Source organism: Sipha flava, unplaced genomic scaffold, assembly GCF_003268045.1.
Source record: "Sipha flava isolate LNK unplaced genomic scaffold, YSA_version1 132_pilon_pilon, whole genome shotgun sequence".
Classification (NCBI taxonomy): Eukaryota; Metazoa; Arthropoda; class Insecta; order Hemiptera; family Aphididae; genus Sipha; species Sipha flava.
The window spans coordinates 277,129-300,892 of NW_020271758.1; the positions used below are offsets into that span (position 1 = coordinate 277,129).

The 23,764-nt window shown below is 31.3% G+C and overlaps 1 protein-coding gene across 5 annotated transcripts in view; it reads left to right on the forward strand.

Annotated features, from left to right (window-relative positions):
- The window catches only part of LOC112679217, a 101,474-nt gene that overhangs the window by 18,489 nt on the left and 59,221 nt on the right, over positions 1 to 23,764 (forward strand). For 4 of the 5 annotated variants that reach the window (XM_025548936.1, XM_025548937.1, XM_025548935.1 and 1 more), the window contains one exon: positions 7,783 to 12,978. The exons of the other annotated variant lie outside the window; for it this stretch is intronic. In XM_025548936.1, the coding sequence (XP_025404721.1) occupies positions 8,653 to 10,686 (2,034 nt within the window). In that variant the 5' untranslated portion in view covers positions 7,783 to 8,652 and the 3' untranslated portion in view covers positions 10,687 to 12,978. Of the gene's footprint in view, positions 1 to 7,782; positions 12,979 to 23,764 lie in introns of those variants that run through there. 5 annotated transcript variants of the gene reach the window in all.

Consider the following 23,764-nt stretch of genomic DNA (forward strand, 5'->3'; position numbering starts at 1 on the left):
TTGGTCGGCTAAGCGTTAAATACAATTGTAGTTCATAATTATTATTTTTTCTTTGCATGATATATTTTCAGTTAGATTTCTCCAACAGGTAACATTTAAAATATACATTTTTTATCAATATTATGGTATTAAGTATTTGTTTAACGTTTAATGATTTTGTGTTTTCAAATATTTGAGTTCTATTATTTTGTATTAATAAAAATTTATTAGTATCATAAAGATCCTAGGTACTATTAAAAGTTATAATTTTGAATAATATTGGAATTTACTTTAACGATAATGTGTCCCAACTGAATACCTTCTAAAAATCATTAGGAAATTATAATATCGAACTTAAGTAATATAAATTTCAAATATTTTAAACCAAATAATTTGTTCTAAAAAAAAAAAAAAATTACTTTTATATAAAATTAATATAAAATATTTTTTTACCTTTCAATCACCATAGATCATATTAAGCTTTCTTAAATATTTATATAGATAATAAGTAAAATAAACAGTAGATTTTATCAATATTTCTATAACAATTTCATAACTAAATGGTTTTTATTTGAAATATATTGTTATATCATTCTATTTTCAATTGAACTGATTGTTATAATATAACATGATAGTTGCATAGAATACGTTTCATTTATTATGCATTATAATTATTTTAACATTTAGATTACAATATCGTATATAACATATGCACTAATATACTTATAATATGTACACATGATAATTATTTAGTTCTTAATTTAACAATTCATGATGTATAAAGTAATAAACAGATAAATTAACACTATTGCACTAGATGTATTTTAAATAAAAATGAAACTAATGATCCAAAATTACGGTGATAAGTTTTTAAAAAAATTATGAATAAAGTTTTACGATTATTCGTGAATAAATTATGTCATTTTCTCTCCTTATAAAACCACCGTTTACGCTGTAAATATTATCTGAAAATAATTTTTAGTTGCAAACATTTTAGAAAAAATTCTCGTCCTATCATCCGAACTTTTTGTACTGAAATAATAATGAAGTCAAGTAATTAAATATTTTTAAAGACCGATGTTATCAATCAAAATAAATATGGCGTGGTAATATCAACCAATTTTATTGAAAATATTTTACAAAAGCTGTCAAACTATTTCTAAACGTCTGAACTTGAAATACATCAAACTATATCGTTTTCATTAAATGTCATGTAAATATTATTATAACATCAATGGTACCTGTTTTTTTTTATTAAAAAAAAGTAAAGATTATATTTCTCACTAACCTTCAACCACGTGACAATATAATATTTCATAGCAGTAGTCAATATGGTTTTGATTAGATATGAAAGGGACAGTCACACAAATGAACATTTTTATTTAATAAAACCTGATCAATGTAAGCTTGATAATTTAATTTTTGTTTTCGGAAAAAATCTATGAAGAAAAAAAAATTTTTCTAGTGCGCCATAGTCATGAATGAGTTAAGAATGGAGGGAAAGTGGAATGAACTTTAGCTGTTAATTATACATCATTATATACGCGTTGATGGCTTTTATATAATTCAAAAACGATTCTTGGCCTGGTGTATTTCTAATTTGTTTAAAAATCTGAGGGAAATTTGTAAGTAGATTTTATTCATAAAACTCAATTCTTAAGAACTGATGGACTTATAAATTATTAGTTGTTTATCATTTGTATTGTGTAGTTTATTATTTAAATTATGAAAAATTGAATGCGCATGCATGATATGATCTGGGTTCGGTTTTGGCTTTATTTGCGTTATTCACTCATAAAGTATAATCTATGACCTCACCAAAACTGGTACCTAATTATAGCATGGATATTTTTACAAGTTTTGACTAAGCACAACATTTTTTTAGGAAAAATCTCTTGTCTGCGTATGGCTCTGAATACCCATAGAAACTGTGAAAACCGAAAACGATAATAACTGTCATACGCAAATTTAATGTTACTGTTGTATTATGGTTTTTTATCATCTGCAGCTAAATATTTAAGGTTAAATTAATTAATTACATTACCTAATATTGAATTAAATTAATAATAATACGTTTTATGTGAAATATCATGATATAGAACAATGTGTTGAATATAAATTATAGCTGTGTTAATAACATTCATCCGATTCATACGTTTCGGTTCTTACTAAAACATTTCACAAATAATAATGTAATACAATTACAATGTTCGATGATGCGATACTAGCGCGTGATTATTACGTGTCGAACGAATTAAATGGAAATCGAGTTTTGCTCTCTGATTCGGTTAAAAATGGGATATTATTTTTTTAATTTTTTTTTTTTATTGATTTCATTTCTTTGGTGGTATATATTGATTTATATTGTATATTAACATTTTGTAGGTATAATAGCCGTGAATTTGTTAAGTTTAAATGCATTCGGGAAACGCCGTTTATTAATTTTTGTCCATTTTATCCGATACCATTTTACTTTTCATACTCAATATAGCTACTCTAGTTATTACTAGTCTTTCGGACCACAAGCGTTCACCGAAATATAGTGCATGCGTAGACGATGAATCATGATAAATTAGAACTGTCCAGAAATTTATATCAAACAATTGCTTTGTGAAACCGTTAGTATTGAGAAAAAAATAAAAAAAAAACTATATTATACAAAACGAAACGATATTATTTTCGTCGGTGAAAAAATAAAACGCGGAACTGCTTAGGTAAAATGTTCAGCTTTTCTTAGATTTCCTTCCCAGTGCCATTCACTCCGGGCCTGAAATTTTCGCGTACTACTCGTATGATAATAACATAACACTATGCCACTAACTCGTGCATAACAACGTGCCGTGCAGGTAAACGCGGTTCGAAAAAAAAGGCGAATGCTTCGCCAGAAACAACTTGTACACACCCAAACGTATAGTAATACGATAATCATATTCGCTTTAAAAATACATACGGACGTGTGAGAATAGTTATTGGTATATACATAAAACATAGGACGTAAAAAGACTACGTCCAACCACGTTGTTTGTTTCGTATATAAAATCTCGTAACAGGAAAACGATAATTTCGGATTGAGTATCATATTTCGTATAGTAATATTAACACAAATGTGCTTTATTATTATTCTTGTTATTAACTTATATTGTTCGCACATTCTCAGGACGCGTGGCGACAGGTCTCCACACTAGGTTGTTATGTTGACCGGACAGTGGCGGTATTACAGTCTCCTCGCGCTGACCAATAAATAGTAATAATATTGTAACACTATCATACGTGTAATCTAATTATTAAACAATCATTGTTTCGAGAAAAAAAAAATCTTAATTTTTTTTAGTTCAACTGACTTAATGCCGTAGATGAACTTATTGTAACAATATTATTTATTATATTATGGACTCTATAGTGACAATTGATTTTTTTTTTTTTTTTAATACGTTTAGCTATTTAACCGACTATAACGAGTCTTAAATAACGTCAAATGTAATGCATGAATGTAAGAAATGCTTGCACGTGATAACGTGATTGATACACAATAGCTTGTCATATACGAGCGGATTTTTCATATAAACAGATCCGATGCATTAAATCCGCTTCGATGAATCTGCCCCGTGGACTAGATCCTCTGTATTGTCCATGAACGTTAAAATAAAAATGGATCGGATACTTCAAAGAACCAAGGCTGTTCATGTATGGAGCCAAATTTCCATCGTTTTCATAGCATTTGATCCGTAGAACCAGATTCATTGATCATTTAGCAAGTCTTAAAATACCACGGAATTCTCTTATTAAGTTAAAATTAAATTTTATTTTTCAACTATTTCAATGTATGCAATATTTTAGAGGTTCTTATTGTTTTCTCTTTCTGAGCAAAATTTCCACTCGTGTATAGCAGGCTATATGAGGAATGTTTAAAGTCACGGTTTTCATTTTTTTTTTTTTTTTTGTTTTGTTTTTGTTTGTTTCCTGTTTTTACGAATTTTTTTTTTTAATTTAATGAAAAAAAATATTTTAAGTTTAAAGGCTGAAAATTTTGACACATCATGATTAATACTGTTATAATTAAATAGTAATAATTTATAATGATATTTTCCTTGTGAAATGTTTGTTTTTAAACTATATGAGATACATTTTATATAATTATATTCTTAGGGTTTTGTAGCTCATCAATGTGAGTTCTTTGAATTTCGATTCAAAACCTAAGTAACTTGGTAAGACACTGAAACTAATGTTTATCTTCCACAGCTACTTGTATTAGACATGAAACTGGTAATGATTGTAAAGGGGCTGGGAAATGATTTAATCTTTATTTAGATCACTTAGTGCATTATTACATAGTTTTAATGATCTTATAAAATAAGTCAAATTATAATTTAATTTATTATAAGTCAATAATATAATTATAAGTCAAATTTATTTATATGGAATACAAGTAAATAATTAAAATATTTTAAAAGTATAAATCGGACAGTACGGAACTTTGTGTTAGCATTTTATTTTCAAAATTCGGTAGTAAAAACAATAATTGTTCAAATTTTAAAGTAAAAAAAAAAAAAAAATGAATTCATCATTTTCTGCGAAATAACTTTGACTAAAACGCGGGATATTTTTTCAATATTTATAGAGATAGTGATAATTGATAAGACAAAATAGAAGGAATGTATTACTTTTTTTTTTCAGGGAATCACGGTAATTTCGTTTATTTTTACTTTGAATATATTAATTATTCTTTATTTATGAATTTCATAAAGAGCTTACTTTATACATAATAAGAATATTCATTCCATATTATATAATTTCCATATTAAGAAATACATACCAAAAATTTAATAAATTGCGGTAAGTTTTTAAAACTAATGAGTAAAAATAAATGGAAAAAAATAACGTTCTTATCATTAAATTTAAATTGTTTTTACTTCAAATTGTATAAAACTTTTAAAATAGTTTAACTCTCTCAAAATTTAATCTCCGAATAAAAACTGAAATGCAATTTAAGAAAACTATTTTTCCCCACATACTTAGTTCCTTTTTATTATTATTAATGTTTTTAAACATTTATAGAAAACAAATAAAAGATTTTGAAGACAGATAAATATCTTAACGCTTACAAGGTTATGTTGTAAATAAATATTGATTAACAGATTATCATATTATTTACAATCGTCATTTAATATTTTTTTTTGTACTAAAACTAAATATTAGTTTTTATTCTTATGTAGTCTGACTTGCTTTATTATGCAATGTTTACTGCTATTATACTGTTATTGCGTTCTTCTTTATTAGTTATAACTTAAAGTATTATTAAATGAATATAATGTCGATTTAATTTTAAAATAACTCATGAAAATCTTTTTAGCCACCGGATGGGTTAGATTTGGAGTTTGATAAGTCACTATATAAAAACAAGTCGGTAAGAAATAGCTATCGAATGTTTTTTTCTTGTAGTTCCAAAAGTCATTAGGTTACGTTAATGATCGAACAATTTGGCTTTGACGTCGTATTTTGAAAAAATGTTTGAAAGTTAAAAATGCTACATAAAAATGGCTTTTTCTCTATAAAACGATAATATAGATACAAACTATAATATGTACATTTCTTTTGATAAAATAAAGTAATTTTATATATAGTGTCTTGAGATGCCGATAAAAATTACTTCCATAATTTTTCAACCATATACTGTAAATGCATACCTCCTCTAAAAGTATCATCGAGCGAACTCTTGATAGAGAATATGCCTCTAGGCTTAAATTCCTAATAAAATTTGCGTTTGAAATGTGTCACTAGATAATAATTAAAGTTCCATCAATAAACATATAAATTGCTCATTTTATCGTATAAAAAATATATATTGTTTGTATGTTCAGATCGCATAATTTTAATATGGAAGCTGGTTAGTTCTAGCATATGAGCGTTTGAAATGGGCCTCACAATGAAACCTTTTTTTTCGGTTTTCGATCTTTGATACCATACCGCCAAACAAATTTCTCTATTCCGAGGCTTTTTGTTTGGTTCTTGAATATTGTTTTTTTTTTATAAAGCTGGGTTGTTAACCCAACCCAGCGCTCAATCCCCAACTTGGAGGACTAGACCACAACGACTCTTTCAAGCATTTATTTATTTTTTATTTATTTCTATAGAAAAATTATTTATTTATTTATATATTAACAATTATATACTATTTGTACATATAATGTCGATAGTGATTTTAGATACTATGATTGCACTACTCAATATTATACTTTCAGTTGTGACTTATTTCCATACGCAGACACTATATTATAATACTTACTCTTCGTTTATTCTACGTAACTCTGAGGTATATAAAAATGTATACGTGATAGCGATACATAAGACCCATTTTCCGATTTATGTCTAATTGGTGTTAAAGTATTAATTTTACTTGTTAATAATCAACTCTTATCTCCGTTTTAGAGGTTATTGTCATATTATATCGATATATATTTTATGCATTAGAAACTATTAACAATTTTAAAAATATGATCAGACGTTATAAATAATTGTAAATATATTTTTAGTGAGTGTTTTTTAGTGACTTTTTCCAAAAGTCCAGAGTACCATCAAATAACTAACATAGTTTTAAAGCCTTAAAATAAATATTGGGCTTTTTACTAAATTACTTTTATTCTAGATCCACGTGGTCAAAATAAATATCAAATTACTGTAGAATATTTAACCACATAGCGTATAACAGTTGATGATATCGTTATTATTATAAAAATTCTGTGTTAAACATAAACAAAATAATTATACGATATAATATTCTAAAAGATTACTCAATTATTTTGCTCAGTCCTATTTTTCCTTCGTATTTGATTTTAATTAAATAATTAATACAACGGGTACATTTGAAATAATTGTATTGATGGTTTCCCTTCATTATGTGTACAGGGACTTTCAAAAGCACCTTAATTTTCCGTGTTGTTTAGTATTTCGTTAATTGAAAAATGTTTTAAAATATTTGATTATTTTAACCGTACACAAACATTGCTAAAAAATAATAGGGTTTTGCATTACGGACACCTTCCAATAACGAAATTGTCTGTGCTATTTTAATGACATCCACAATTATTTACTTTAAAATCATACTTAAATCTTTTTGAAAAAATATTGAAAACAAAAATGATTACAAGTTACAAAGGGATTACAAGTTACAGATATCATGTTTTTGTTTTTTTGTTTTTAAACGCAGTTAAATGGATGAATTTACTAAACCGTATGGATTACATAACCATGTCATAAATGGGAATGCGAATGTTAAAACACTTAATTTTAATACAGATTAGATTGGTGATTTTTTTTTTCGAGCGTTTAGATTCGACTAAAACGAATAACAAATATAAAGTAAAAATATGGAATTAATTTTACGGAAGCTGCGAAATTTGTTTTCAAATTTCAAGATATCCGTATCGACATCGATTCTTTTTATCTCCCACAAAATTTAAACGGTCGGTTTCCTTACAATTTCTCCGTCCAAACTCTTTGAAGTGGTAAACCGAAAACCGTGTGCTGCGTATTTATTGCTGAATGAATGAATGTTTTTGACACGGATGGTCGGCCTTTCTTTACACACTTCAAGCGTACATGTTATAAAGAATAATGTTAATGATAAAAATTTGCACCATGTTCGGGATCGATACGAGTATCAAAAGCAAAACATTTATATGTAATACTGTAAAAATGGGCGTGTAAAGAGAGTACGATAAAAAAAATAAAAAAAATAAATGGAAAACTCAAAAATAAATCTATAATTACAGAAAATATGTTTGGTTTTGATTTTTTTGCCGACAGATATTGGTTGCGACTTGAATTCGACTCGCAGCCGTCGCGCACCATCTGCACCCGCAGCTACGGAGCTCGTCTCTGTGAGACGACGCCGCTTTTCGCCACCGTCACCAGCATTATAACACCGTCACCAGAATTTTAGCACTATCACCAGCGTTTTAGTACCGTCACCAGCGTTATAGCACGTCATCAGTGTTATAACACCGATACCGCTTCTCCGCCACCGTCATCAGCGTTATAATATCGTCACCAGCGTTTTAGTACCGTCACCAGCGTAATAACACCCGTCACCAGCGTTTTAGCACCGTCACCAGCGTTATAGCACGTCATCAGTGTTATAACATCGACACCGCTTCTCCGTCACCGTCACGAGCGTTTTAGCACCGTCACCAGCATTATAGTCTGTTATCAGTGTTATAACACCGATACCGCTTCTCCACCACCGTCACCAGTGTTTTAGCACCGTCACCAGCGTTTTAGCATCGTCACCAGCGTTTTAGCACCGTCACCAACGTTTTAGCACCGTCACCAGCGTTATAACACCTGTCACTAGCGTTTTAGCACTGTCATCAGCGTTATAACACGTCATCAGTGTTATAACACCAACACCGCTTCTCCGCCACCGACACCAGTGTTATAGCACCTACACCTGTACTCCGTCACCGTTACCAGCCTTTCAGCACCGACGGCCGTGCACCACCGAATCGTCGGCCAGCACCTGGTTCACACGGCACCGCCCACTTGTTAGTTCCAGCACCATCCACGTCTAGCGCCGCCACTACCACTAACACCACCACCGTCCCCGTTGAGCCAAGCACCGCGGTCGCGCGCAATTGGCGCTCGGCTCCACCGGACTGACCCAGTGGACAGCGTACCATGTGGAAAATGAGCGACAAGAAACCGAACAAGCCGAAAAAACAGTTGGTAGTGTCATACGTGCCAGAGAGAAGTTCGCGTTCCGCGTTCGTCCAGCACCGGACGGTCTCGCACACGCCGCCATCAGCGGATTCCGGTGAGTACAATACGCCCAGCCGTCACCATAGACGCGGCGCGATCCGCATCAGGCGTCCCGTGTCACTCGACAGTCGCCGCCCGATGGAACAGCGCGAGCACAACTCGTACGTGGACACGTCGTCGTTCACCGATCTTTCGCCACCGTCGTTCGCCTATCGTTCGCCAACGCCGTTCGCCTATCGTTCGCCACGGTCGCTCGCCTATCATTCGCCACCGTCGTTCGCCTATGATTCGTCACCGTCGTTCGCCTATCATTCGCCACGGTCGTTCGCCTATCATTCGCCACCGTCGTTCACCAATCATTCGCCACCATCGTTCACCGATCTTTCACCACCGTCGTTCACCGATTATTCACCACCGTTGTTCGCCGATCATTCGCAACCGTCGTTTGGAAATCGATCGCGGCCGTTCGCCGACCAGTCACCGTCGTTCACTGATCAGTCACCGCCGTTCACCGATCAGTCACCGTCATTCACCGACCAGTCACCGTCGTTCGCTTATCAGTCGCCACCGTTCACCGATCAGTCACCGTCATTCGCCGACCAGTCACCGTCGTTCGCTGATCAGTCGCCGCCGTTCACCGATCAGTCACCGTCATTCGCTGATCAGTCGCCGCCGTTCTCTGATCAATGGTCGCCGTTCGCCGATCAGTCACCTCTGTCACCGCCATCACCACCGTCGACCACGCCAGTGGCCGTCGCCAACAGACCATTCATCGACTTCGGCACGGTCAGCGAGGAGTTGCTGTCCACACCGGTCGGGCCCAGCGCCGCGGAAACTGCAGACGCCGACAGCCAGGTGCTCGGGTACTTGTCGTGGCCCAGTGATCGGGATATGGATCGCAGCAACGTGCAGGTGCAGTTGCCCAACGGCATGTGCGAGGTGTGTCGCAAGTGTCGGTGCGTCACGTGCCGGCGCAAGTGTCGGTTCCTTCGGATGAACGTATTCAATCACTCCATACCGACGTACGGATGGGCGAGGTTTGTGCCGTGCGTGACCAAAAACGGGCCGTGCCAGATGTGCACCAACCGCGCCCCGCCTAACACCGACTGGTTACAGGTCGTCGGCCCGTGCTCCGAGCAGTGTAATCCCGACGGCAGCTCCGTGGTCGCCAGGTCCACCCGCCGGCCGTCTATCAAGCGGCAACTGTGCATGTTGTTTTGTTTTTGTTGCCCGTACTCGTGCGTGCCCGGCCCGCCACTCAAGTGCATCGCCCGATGCTCGGAAAACTGCAGCGGAAACGTTTTCTTGCGTGAATGCAGGTGCGTGAACTGGGACGCGGCGGTCTTGATTAGAATCTTCAAACATCAAAGATCGCCCGGGTCCAGCGGAAAACAGTCTGGCTGCGGCTTTAAAATAGCCTCCATGTCCACTATATGGTCCCTTTTCTGGCGTTGCGTATCCTCTTCCGATGCTAAAGGTACCACCAAAAACAACACCACCAAAGACACCACCACCAAAAACGCCATCATCGAAAATACTACTACCAAAAACACCATCATTGAAAATATCACCACCAAAAACACCAACACCATTGCTGCCTCCGTCCTGGCCACCGTCTTGCTACCGCCACCGCGTCAAGTTATACCGATCATCGAGTACTGCTTGAGGCCGAAAAATATCCGTAAATTACTGTACAACGACACCATAAGCCTGTCTCTGATTGTCAGCCACGACAATACCAATATCGCGATCGCATTGAAAACCATTGTCTGCGATGATCAAGTCGTCACTCTGATACCATATTCCAGTGGCAAACATCGGTGCATCATCACCAGGTCTATGATTTTAAGCAAATGCAAAGCGGGTTATTACAACGCTGAGATTTTGAAAGTATTTCTCGCCGCTGCCTGTTACAGCTTTGAGTATTTACAAACATTTTTAATTTACAAGTAAGCACCAATGCGTGTGTTTACGTGCGCGTGCGTGTACGTGTGTGTATATGTGTACGGACATAAGAACGTTCGCGTGGCTATTCAAAAATCAATTACATCGATACGACGCAGTCGACCCGTAAAAAAGATGGCATTCTAAAACCTGTCCGTCTTGTTCCCGTTGTCCTTTGGAGACCGCGGGAGAAAAAAAATCATCAAAAAACCGCTTGACAACTGATCGGAAGATAATGGAAGAAAACTGTACATAGGTTTGCGTTTATTTTAATTTTCTTCTCCGATCGGGTTGGGTCGACTAACATTTTCCAGCATTGCCTGATACGTGATACTAACCGTACGTGCTCGTACGCGATGTATGGCGTCCGTATACACAATACACCGTAAATCTCGCGGAAAATTAGTCTTAAGTCCACTGTTTCTCATCCTACTGCACGTTGGTAAAATAGTTATCAACATTTTTAGAATTAGTTCTTCACATATTTAGATTAGTCTTTTCGTTCTAAGTATTTTAGAGTAGCATTGCGCGTATGTTTAAGCTTAATAATAATATTTTTAGGAATTATTCTTAACTCTTATTGCATTATTACTCTCCTAATAATGCTTTAACGTTAATTCATAGTGGATAGGTTCTCCCCCGCTGCATATTATTATGACGTTACGACCGGGTACGTACGAAATCGTAATGATAAAATCTACGAATGGACCTCAGGTGTGCGCAATGTAGGTGCGTTGTAGTGGTCACGTTAGCTTCTGGTCCGTTCATTGTCATTATTATTATTATGTAACATTCGCGTTTTGTTCGTTGACTTGCGTTCGTTTCGTCCGCTTCTGCCCCGGCCCGTACGATTAATTCTCTTGTCTATGTTTAACCGTTATTCCATACTACATTAAGTCATTTTTATCTAATATATGTGAGTAAATTTTATTTATAGTCTTAGGGACGGCGCTAGGATATGGAAAGTGGAACATTTGTTCACCGACATTATTTAATCGACAAAAGTTAAAAAACTTCTTACTAATTTTTTTTTTTTTTTAAACATTTTAATATAAGGTCTCGCAAACCCTAGCGCCGTTCCTGGATAGTATATGTGTAAGTATATGTTTTAATCGACATTTTTCTTGTTTCCATACATTTTACCCGTACTATAGGTTAGGTTAAGTTAGGTTAGGTAAGCTTAGGTTAGCCTAGGTCTATAGATTAGAATTATTATATCTTTTATTTAGGTTAGGTTATCGATTAGATACTATTTATTTTTTCGCACGACAACTATAGCGTTTTCCCGTGCCATTCTTTGCAAAACATGGACGTTTAATATTATAACACTTCAATATATTTTACAAGAAGCCAACTATTTTATATTAGATTTCGTTTTAAGTACATTCGTTTAAAAATAATATGGCCAAATTGAATTTCACTTCGGATTTAAAAAGCCCTGCCTACATAACTACATTCGAATTTTTAAATTTATATTTGTATATATATATACATCTCATGCGATCCGGCTGGTTGACATGTGTTTGCATTAATTTGTGTTTCCGGTTCAAACGCATTTAATCCATTCACAAATCTAATCTTATGGATATTATTATTATTATGTTTTTATTTTATTGTAATATAAATCGATGTTATACATATAAGTTAGTTTAGGTTATTATGCATATAAGTTAGGTTAGTTTATTATACATTTAAGTTATATACTCAAAGTTAGTTTATAGGATATATTATTATATGTGTTTGTGTGTGCTATATATTAAGTCTATTTAATATTATGTATTATGCACGCTACGATGACCTGTAGCTAGGCGACTACTAACGATATCGGACGATTACGTCGATGATTATTTTGAAGATCCCGGTTTCCTGCGTCATTTATGGCAAAAGAGATGATATAATGTTGCGCATTAGACGCTACTTAAATCAGTTTATACGATGCGAATATATGTGAATATATGCGGAAAATGTTTTTAATTGGATTGATCGACCTGTACGTGTAAGCAGGATCGCTTAAATCCATTTCCAGGACCTGACCATCAAATGCACGACCCCAGCTGGCACGTCGAGGGCTTTTCTCGAGGATTCTGGATAATTGATTGTGTATTTTGAGTATTTCGGATATATGATATGTGCCCACAAGTCTTTGTGGCTCACGCCACCAGCCCCGTCGCAGTGGAGAAATCATAGGTATATCAATTAGGTCTGTGTTGGTCCTATTTGGCAAATTATGCGGCGCGACAACGATTTATTATATGACAATAAATCGTTGGATTTGCATAAAAAAAAAAAAAAAAAAAAACAATTTACTCTAAAATTATTATATTACTCATTGATAATATATAAAATATAATTTTAATCAAAAAAATAAAATTATCTATTATTAATAATGATGTACTTTAAGATTTAAGATTACTACTAACATAAGATTAAGCGTCGTTTGACGATCTCTAAATATTTTACGGTTGAGCCGTTCTCTCTCAAATATACAAAATTAAATTAAATCACTCGGCCCTTGGGTCGACCTATTTCTAAATATTACTCATAGACTTTGGTGGATCCAGCTCAAAATGAATAAATTTATTTCTCTTTTTCTCTTCGTACTCTACAGATGAATTTTCGGTTAACGTATTTTTAATTATAAAAAATATTGTTACTATTATTTATTCGTCAATAAATTAACACCGAGCAAAAGCACGAAAACACTGTAGAATCTCAATACTACACGTGTACTGTTTTTGGACATGTTTTATTTATGCAGTTAACTATGTGTTCAGTAAAAATAGATGATAAAGTCAAAATTGATTAAATAATGTATTCGGTCTCTATCTATAATTAGTGATTCATTTGTAATAATTTAATATGTGATGCTGTTTTTCTGCATCTACACTATTCAATCCTGATCCACGATACATGTTAATTATTATCATAAATCTTTTATTTCAAAAGACGATTTTTAAGAATATTTAATGTTGTGTGTTCTATAAAATTAAAAATAATTATTAAATAATACTAAAGTAATACTTAAGAAACGGATTCTAATTGAATTTAAAATGTTGTTTTTAACAGTTTCACTCACAAAAATTATTTGGACGACTCAGAAAAATTATTTTTAATTTATATTATGTATTATATATTTATTATATTAAATTATATTATATTTTAAATTAAAAATATTTATTTTGAATCTTCTAAATAGTCTTCATGAGGGGAACAGTAAAAAAAAAAAAAAAAACATAATCATATCAATAATACATAATATTCATATTTATTTGTAAATGTTTAAAAAACATTTGTCTTTTAAAAAATATATATGTATTTACATATATATCTGATGTTAAAACTGCCTAAATATTTATTTCAATTAAAATCCGTTCCTAATATCTAAATGAGTGTTTTGGAAAATATAAAATTATAATATTATTAAAATATATTTATATTCCTATGAATACTTATTTATTTATAAGAGAGGCGTATAAAAATGTTATTTCTGGTGTAAGGAACTATAATTGAATAAATAAACAAAAAATTATTAAATAAATAAAAACCATTACAATTAATATTAATAATAATTTTATAAAAATGTCATGATTTTATCATATGTACTTATATGTATAATAATTTATTATTCATAAATTTAAGAAAATTTTCTGAAATTCTGCCAGCTGACGTTTCTTATCAGCACCTTTTGTAACGTGTACGCCTCTGAATTATAATACGATAATATCGTATTTTATATTATACAATATAATTATTTATAATCCGTCTGAGAAAAATTGTATTTCGTATTACACTTAAGCCAAACACAAATACATACACGGTGGCTTGTGGGTTTTTCACCGTCCGTGTGCGCGCTTATGTAGATCGCCTCGCAGAGTACCTACACGTTTATTTTAGTAATTTATAATATAATACATTGTTACATATAATTTATTCAATTTGATATCGAAAGCGACGTGGCAGTGCGATCATAGATCCAGTAATCCGTAACTCGTTGAATTCCATATTTTTAGTATGTATTTTTACACCCGAAGATTCAGCTACGCCTTTGGGATTTTGTGCTCGGAGGGATGGGTATCCACCACGATCATATATCCCTCGCCCTCCTTTACCATCACTGTGTACGATGATTGTTTCACTAGTATTACGAGATTACGGTTCGTATTGTCACACGCAGAAAGCATAAATATTAAACAGTGATCACTGAAACTATTATCGATGAATAATAACGACGCTGTGTATACGTTTTCGTCCAAAAATTAGAATCAGCAACACAAGTGCAACAGATTGCGTGCTATTTATGTATGTACGTGCTATTTATCAACACGTGCTTGATTATTTTAGTACGTGGTTATCGGTAATTTACAACAGTTATATTAGACAAAAATCAAAAAGTATCTTTACAATTCAAAATTAAATTACTTCGACTGTTAAGTCAACGACTAAAAATTGATTTAAACACATATTTATTAACTATTCGAAATCATATATATTAATTTATAAATTCTTTGGCCGAAAGTATATGATTGACAACAGGAACTTATTAGAAACAGTATCACTGGTGACCATTCTCTGACTTACTATATGCTCTCTCTTTTCTCTCTCTCTCTCTCTCTCTCTCTCTCTCCCCCTCTCTTTCTTTCTCACTCACTGCCATCAATGGATTAACACAGAACGCAAAATAAAAATAATGCGAAAAATCAAGCATCTATTAAATACTCACCGATATCTACAAGGCGTAACGTCTGGGCTCAAATTGACGTTGCGTCTATGCACGCGCGCACACAAAATTATAATATTGCCAAGTCTGCGATCGATTCGCATTGTACCGTTGTATTGTATTTGTTAAATTACACTGTCATAAATATCTCATAATTATCATTATTAATATTTTTATTATTATTGTAGCAAAGTGTTTTAATTCAACGCTTGACGCCACACAGGAGTAGATAATGTTACAAATAAAAATATTATAATGGTGTTATGTATTTATTAATATAAAAATAAGATTACAGTACATGATCCGTATATGGGTAAGAATCATTATATATATATTTTTTTTTTTTATTAATTTTATGGTATGTTTATTTTATATATATATTTTTTTTTTATACACCTCGATTATACTTGTAACTGAATGAAATTATAATAAAAAATAATGATATTGTTTTGTTTTACCTGGTTCCTGCTTAACGGCTACCCGGGCTTTCTCTAGTCATGAATAATAATTAAAAACCTCTCAAATTCTTGTTTTAAATATTATACCTCATTGTAATGTTTTATGTCATAATTTTGTTATTATTATTATTATTATTATTACTATTAATATTATTATTATTTTATTGACTCTTGATTTTTGTAGTCCTTAATCCCTTATATTATATTTTATCTTATTATTGTCTTACAGTATATTTATTTTTGTTAATTTATATTTATCCTCTCCATACTCATATACGATGAAATGTTGATGTTTGTATTTAAAATTATCAAATAAATTATAAAAACATTTTAAAATATTATTCCGAATTGCATTCTAAATATTACCTATGAAATCGCAAATATTGTGTTGTTGTTATTGTTATTCAGTTAATTCTATTGTGAAAATTGTAACACATCACATCCGAAAATACATTTTAACATTGATCTCGAATCAATTGCATGTGTACAGTTGAGTTGTGAATAATTTGCAGCACAGTTAACTATAAACTGGACTCTGTTACAGAGGAATTAGCAACCGTATGCGATGGGCCTATTTGATGTGCGTTTAATACCCATCATAATGTTGGTTCACATTTTTACAACTCTTATTACACTGAATTTTGTTTTGTTTTGAAAACTGCACGTAAACGAAGAAGAAGAAAAAATTATGTTTTTCATGAAACATTGCAATTGATATTCAGTCGGTTTTGATATTCCTGCAGATTATTAAAAAACATTAGAGCGAGAAAAAATATTCTCCGACAAGATGTTATTGTATTTTCCTTTCGACTGTTTTAAAGATGTACTTAAAAACATTAAAGTTAACGTAAGTAACTGGGAACGTACAAGTGAGAGAATTCACGTAAAGGTAAATTTTACTCTGTTTAAAAATTATGCAATCGATTCAGCAGATTTAAAAAATTAGTACCTTAAAGAAAAATAGAACACGACTTCAATACGCAAAAGCCTAAATAACAGTAAACAGGTAATGACGTATTTTGAATTTACCTGTACCGCTAACGTTTGAGACTGAAGGATTGACTTTGTAACACTCTTCTGACGACCACGGTGTGTCTAGAATTATAAACTATAGTTATTATTTCAGTTTATTTTCCGTTCCGATGAAATGTATTTCAGGAAAATGTAATCGACAACTTTTATTTTTACGATAACTGTTTATACAGTATCGAAACGAGGCATTGGTAACATACGATTCAATCATAATGTAATTATTAGTCTTTTATCGTGTTCGTTTCTGTAGTCGTTTCCGAGATAAAGATCTAACGAGAGAGTTAAAAATCCGCAATAAATGTGTCCAAAAAGTAACAATAAACTATTTTTATTTTTAAACTTTTCAAACGAAACACGCTTCCTTCACTCCGTCCATTGCGTTATAAAATAACAGAAGTAACAGTAAGTGCATACATGTTATTTTTGCGCACCGATATTAGAGACCTCCAGCTGGCCAATGAAAAAAGTATTTTTATGCATCGAACCTCACTCAAAGGATTTTAGTATCCCCATAAGGCACACCGTTAGGGGCGTTAGGAATCTATATTGTTTTTCAGTGTTAACGTCCCTGAAACCAAAAACAACATAACGCACGAATGGCTGTATTTATTGGATGTTTTGTTTTTCTTTCAAGAGTATTTCTTCAAAAGTATCCGTTATGAGTGTACAGAGTCAGTGGCGCCGAACCCACATATGTAGTGTGGCATAAATATAACATAAAAAAATATAAGAATAAATAACCTAACCTAAATAAAATAAATATAGATCTTATAGTTCTAAATATAGAGTACATATACTAACAGTTCTATAATAGTTTTTAAAAAAAAATTAATAATAAAATAATAAATAAATTGAGAATAACTAAATAAAAGAAAAGTAATAAATAAATAAATAAATAAAATCAATAGTTTTAACTTGGAAAATGTAGTAGAATATAACGGAAATAACGAAATTTTGTTATATCTAATATATTTGATATCATTTACAATAAACATAGGTAATAAAAGCAATAAAACACAAATTATTTATTAACTTTTTTAAGTTATCTCGTATTGGTATGTGGTATACACCAATTACGGTATGAAAATCAGCATCAACGTTTAAAACTTCGTACGCACTCGTGTAGTTAAAAATCAAGTAAAATCGTACGGAATCGTGTAGCTTAAAAAGGTATCACCTGTAACGAACGTACGCAATCTTGTTTTACCCAGTACTATGGTGGCGATGATTTAATTATTAATCTAGAGCGAAAGATTTTTCTAATAAGTAACACATAGGCTTTTAGTGATAGAATTGAGTACATAAGCTATACTTAATGGTAGGTATTGTATCAACTTTATTCATAGATGAATTATGGTGTTTACGAGTGAGAACGGAAAACTGCCTAATCATATTAAGTGTGTAATGGGTAAACTGTAAGCATTAAACAATAAGGAATGTAAGCTATACGGTTCGATTTTTAGAAAATATCTCTTGCAAGTTAGTTAATTTATGATATAAACAATATGATACGATCACAAAAGTCCAGATTTCATTCAAGTCTATGGCAATACGTTACTTGCTTACCCATATTTTTATATTGTCGTTAAGTTTTTAATACTAGACTATATCACGTGTCTATTGAAAAATCTGAACGTCAAAAAGTTTCGATCATACCACGTTGTTTCTACCATGAATCGATCGAGTTTTGACTAAAATAAATTCCAATTCATTATAATTACACAGATAGTAGAGCGATTCAATGATCGATCAACTCCATTTTATAAAGACATCAATTTTTCCGAGTAAAAAGGTCAAAAGAAGTAGCAACGCAGGCAAATTTACATAGTTATCATTTTGATGGTTTTGAAAGAATCTTTGGGGAATATGTATTAGTCAATGATTTAAGACGTGAATACAAACCATTTTCGGATTCATATTTTATATTAAAAAAATTAATGACACTGCCAGACAAAATGCATAAATTAGATGAAATCCATAAAAAATTGAAATAAATTATAATACTGAAAGTGATACTGATCCAGAAGACTTAAGCTTATCAACAAACCAAGGAAACATTTCTATTGATTTTAAAGTGTGCCACCAAAATTGTTTTTCATTAATTTATTGATCATGATATATATGTTTAACTTTGCTGATGTCAAGTTCTTTTACTGAAAGAGCCTTTTCTAAATTGAATCTAATCAGAAATATATTGAGGAGTACTATGGGAGAAAATAGATAAGAATCACTTATGCTTATATTATGTGAAAAAGTTTGATAAGTCATCATAAGATTGATTATGAAGTGGTAATAAAAACCCTTACAACTTGTAATATTATACTGCACATATATCACAAAAAAATGATTAAACAGTTTTTTTTTTTGTGAATTCATAATGTAGATGATGTTTTATGTTTATCTTAATACAAGTATTGCAATGATAATAATAAAAGATTAAAATTAAGATTAATAAAACGGAATTCTCATTCATACAAATATAATCTGGCACTTTGTTTTTACATATAAAATGTATGAATGTTCATAATAAATAAAAATTTATAGTTTGAAGAGGATGTGAAAACTCACAGTTTTCGAACATAAAGGGGTAGGTAATATTTTTTCTATTACTTATCACACTAAAAAAAAATATATATATATGATTTGGCGCCACTGCACAGAGTTGAGTCTTATCGAAAGACGGATAAAAATAAAAAAAAAAACTAGTTGAAAAAAATGATTAGTGTTCGTCAGAAAATGTTATTTAATTTGCAATTTTATTAATCGGAATTCGAAACGATCGTCATAGGAATAAAAACATACGCTTTTGAAATTGCATGTAACCACTACACATTGTGAAAATATATGACGGACGATGATGTTGAAGTATATTGTCAAGACCCAACACCGTCATTATTTATTCACGCGTAAAAGAACGATCATTGTTTTTTAAAATACCATTAGACGATTGAAATTAAATACTACGTGATTTGAATTGCAAATCTTTTATTTATCCATTCATTAGTAGGCAACACAGGTTATCTACGTGTGCACACTAATTCGGTTTACGGTGGCCATACGTAGAGTTGCGTACAATAACTCACGTTATTTGTACATACACATATATTTATCATTCAGTTATCATTCAACTTTCGAAGTGTGCACATGTATATTATAATTGTCTGAATTATGTCGATTTTCTTTTCTTTTACGTAGTTTAAACTTTGTACATGCGTTCTAATTAAATTTATTGATTATACATAAAATATTATTCACGTTGTTGTGTAAATTATGTAACGACGATATTTTTGAAGAAAACTCTTTAGAATATACGTTATGTAATGAGTTTTTTTTTTTCATTTTATGTTTGTGGGTTTGAAAGAGGCAACTTTTTGCAAAATCGAAATAGACCTGCTCTAAGTGAAAATCTATGGACAAGAAGGAGTTTCCACCACAGATTAAAACTTTACAAACAAAGTTATCTGGATCTTTTATCAGAACTCGATTTTACTTCTTTCATAAATGTATATACTAGATTAACTCAAGGTCAACAACACTCATGTTTAGACTATGTTTCATCAAAGATAATTACAAAGTAACATTTGAAAATACAAAAAACAGGTGTTTTGCATTCTGAAATCATGAATCACTGTTCCATTGTAGTTACAGTTCCCATTACTATAAAACCAATAATTACTAAAAATGTTCATAAAGTTATTAAGTATGATAAATTTAGATTCAATCTATCAAAAGAAAAATGGAAAAATGTTTTCAGTTCTGATTCGGTTAATACTTGTCTCTCTAATTTTCAAAAATTAATTATAAATGCTATAAATGAATCTTCTTCTACTAAATATGTAAATTCTAAAAATAAAAAAATAAAAGAATGGATGACTAAAAGTTTGTTATATTCTGTTCGTCGTAAACAATATCTCTCTTTGAAATGTAAAAAAAATCCAAATAACGTCAAACTATATTCATATTTTAAAAAGTACAAAAAATAATTTTACAAAATTAATTAAGCTTGCTAAAATAAATAATTTTACTGCAAAATTCACTAGCGTATCGAGCTAACAAGTAAAAATAAAGATTCAATTAATTTTATAAATTTCAACAACCAGTTATTAAATGCCGAAGATAATACTTAAGTAGTAGCTAATCATTTTAATAAATTTCTTGTTAATGTTACTGAAAAACTAGCGGAAAATTTTAATAAAGTCCCAAAAGTACAAATGGCTCATAATAAAATATGTTTTTTTTCATTTGATGATATTTTCTTAAAAGAAATTGACGCATCAGAAGTACGAACAATTATACGAAATTATAAAGATGACACAGCTGTGGGTTAATGGTAAAAATTTTAAAAAATATTTATGAATTATCATTACCCCATTGGTATTTATTTATAATTTAAGTATTAAAAAAAGCATTTTCCCAGATGACTTCAAAATCGCAATAATCAAACCGTTACTCAAGAGAGGTGATCGTAGATATATGTCAAACTATAGACCAATATAAAAATATAAATATGGACTAACTTTTCGAAAATATTTGAAAAAATTATCGAAATAAGACCTATTACATAGGTATCTAAAAAGTAATAATTTATTATCTAAAAATCAATTTGGTTTTAGACAAGGCTTAGCCTTGAAACACTGAAAATGCTTTATATGAAGTTACACGATTTCTGTATCACTTATTAGATAGTGGAACAAAAACTATTGCTATATTCCTAGACCTTGCGACAGCTTTTGATACTATAAACCATAATATACTGTCTCAGATCCTACCTACTTTTGGAATAAATAAAAGAAGTTTACTTTGGTTTCAAAGCTACCTCTCCGATAGACTTCAACAAGTAAAATTAAATAATGTCCTAAGTGATAGCAATTTTATAAAATTTGGTATTCCGCAGGGAAGTGTTTTAGCCCCAATATTGTTTATACTCTATATAAATTATTTATTTAATCTAAATATAGATGGTAAAATAGTTACTTACTTATGAAAATTGTATGTTATTTACGGGTCCTTCTTGGAATTAGGTTTATCATAAAGCTACTAGAGGATTAAACTCATTATATAATAATTATTGTATAAATGAGAGAGTATAAATCTTTAAATGTGGATAAATCTATGTTTATGAAATTCTCGATTTATTTTAAAAGTACGAATATCGAATCTCCTTTGATGATTCATAACTGTATTAATCTTTTGATAAGTAATAATATAAACTGTAAACAAACAAACAAATATCGATAATTCGTTATTTGAGTGTTATATTTGATGATAATTTGAGATGGAACTTGCATATTTGCAATCTAGTTAGTAAACTCCGTTCCACTATACATCAATTTTTAAGACTCAGAGTTCTATTACCAGTTCAATCGATACGTAAGATCTATTTTGCCTTCTATCAATCAATTTTCCATTACAGGCTCTTAGTATGAGGAGGGGTGAAAGAAAATGCTCTAAAACCCTTACAAGTCAATCAAAATAACATAATTAGAATAATCTTAAATAAAACATCTTTAGAAGGTTCGACTAAACTAAATTATAATCTTTTAGGTGTTCTTCCGATAAAATAATTATTTAAAAAAACGCCCTACTATTTACAATTAAAAAATATATAAGAAACAAAACCAATATAGTTCATGTATCTAAATCCAGAGAACGTAGAGCTTATAACTTATCTGTGATATACACAAAAATTTTTTGGGAAATTTTTCGTAAACTATTTAGGTCCGACCTACTTTAATCAGTTACCATCAACAACTAAAAAAAAATATTCATCATGATTTTATGAATGATAAAAAATTGTCTATAAATGGTTATTTTCTGAAATAAATATTTCTCAGTGAAATCCACGATTAATGTATGTTATTGTATATTTTTAAATATTTTAGTTTCTCTTTAATCATAATTGTAAATTACGTGACAAACATCCGCTAATTTCCCCGTCCCTGCAGTCACAGTGGTAGTTAACCACGAGATAACACGATGTGATTATAAATAGATTTTATACACAGTCCATTTTAATTGTAATCAATATTCAATATTAACGTCAGCCGTGAAAATTCACGTGACGACAAACACTCGGTTTGAAACCACCCGCCCGCAACACAAATGGCCAATAAATAACGCAACAGTGCGCGTACATTTTCAATCGTAATAGACCTGTTGAACCTCTGATCCTTCGGAACGAATTCGTTAAACATAAACATTTCGTCAAGACGAAATATAATTTTTAGAATAACTCGTGTTTTTATTGTACGAACCATTTTTGGATAGTAACAATTCATAATATGTATAATTCATTAAAAAAAAAAAAAAAAAGAAATAATAATATTAATAATATTAATTAAATAATTATACCTACTTCTATTTTCACTTTACTACTATTGGTTAATTATTTTACAAAAAAAAAAAAAAAAAAAAGAGAAAAATGCAACTATGTGAATAATAATTTGTTATATTGAACATTTTAATATTTTTTAACGTTGGCATCAACATAAACGACGGCAGGGAAAACTTGTATAAATCTGAAATGTATACATATATATTTGTAAATATTGCGACACTCACGTTTAATTATTATTATTTTTTTTTGTACCTCAAAATCTGATGCACTAGACCATTGCTGGATCAAGTGGGAGGAAGAGGAAAGTGGGTATACTTGCCCCAAGTGCTGTTGGTATAAGGGTTCTCTTGAATTTATGAAAAATAAAAAAAAGTCATGAAAATAATCCGTACTCCCACCTGCTTAAGGGTGCTGCATTTCTATTAACTACTGATGTCCTGACAGAATATTGAGTAACTAATTAAAACCTCGGCTTTGGGTGGATTGACAGATTTTATACTATTCTTAGATAGTTTTTTAATGTAACTCAATGGCAGACTCTTA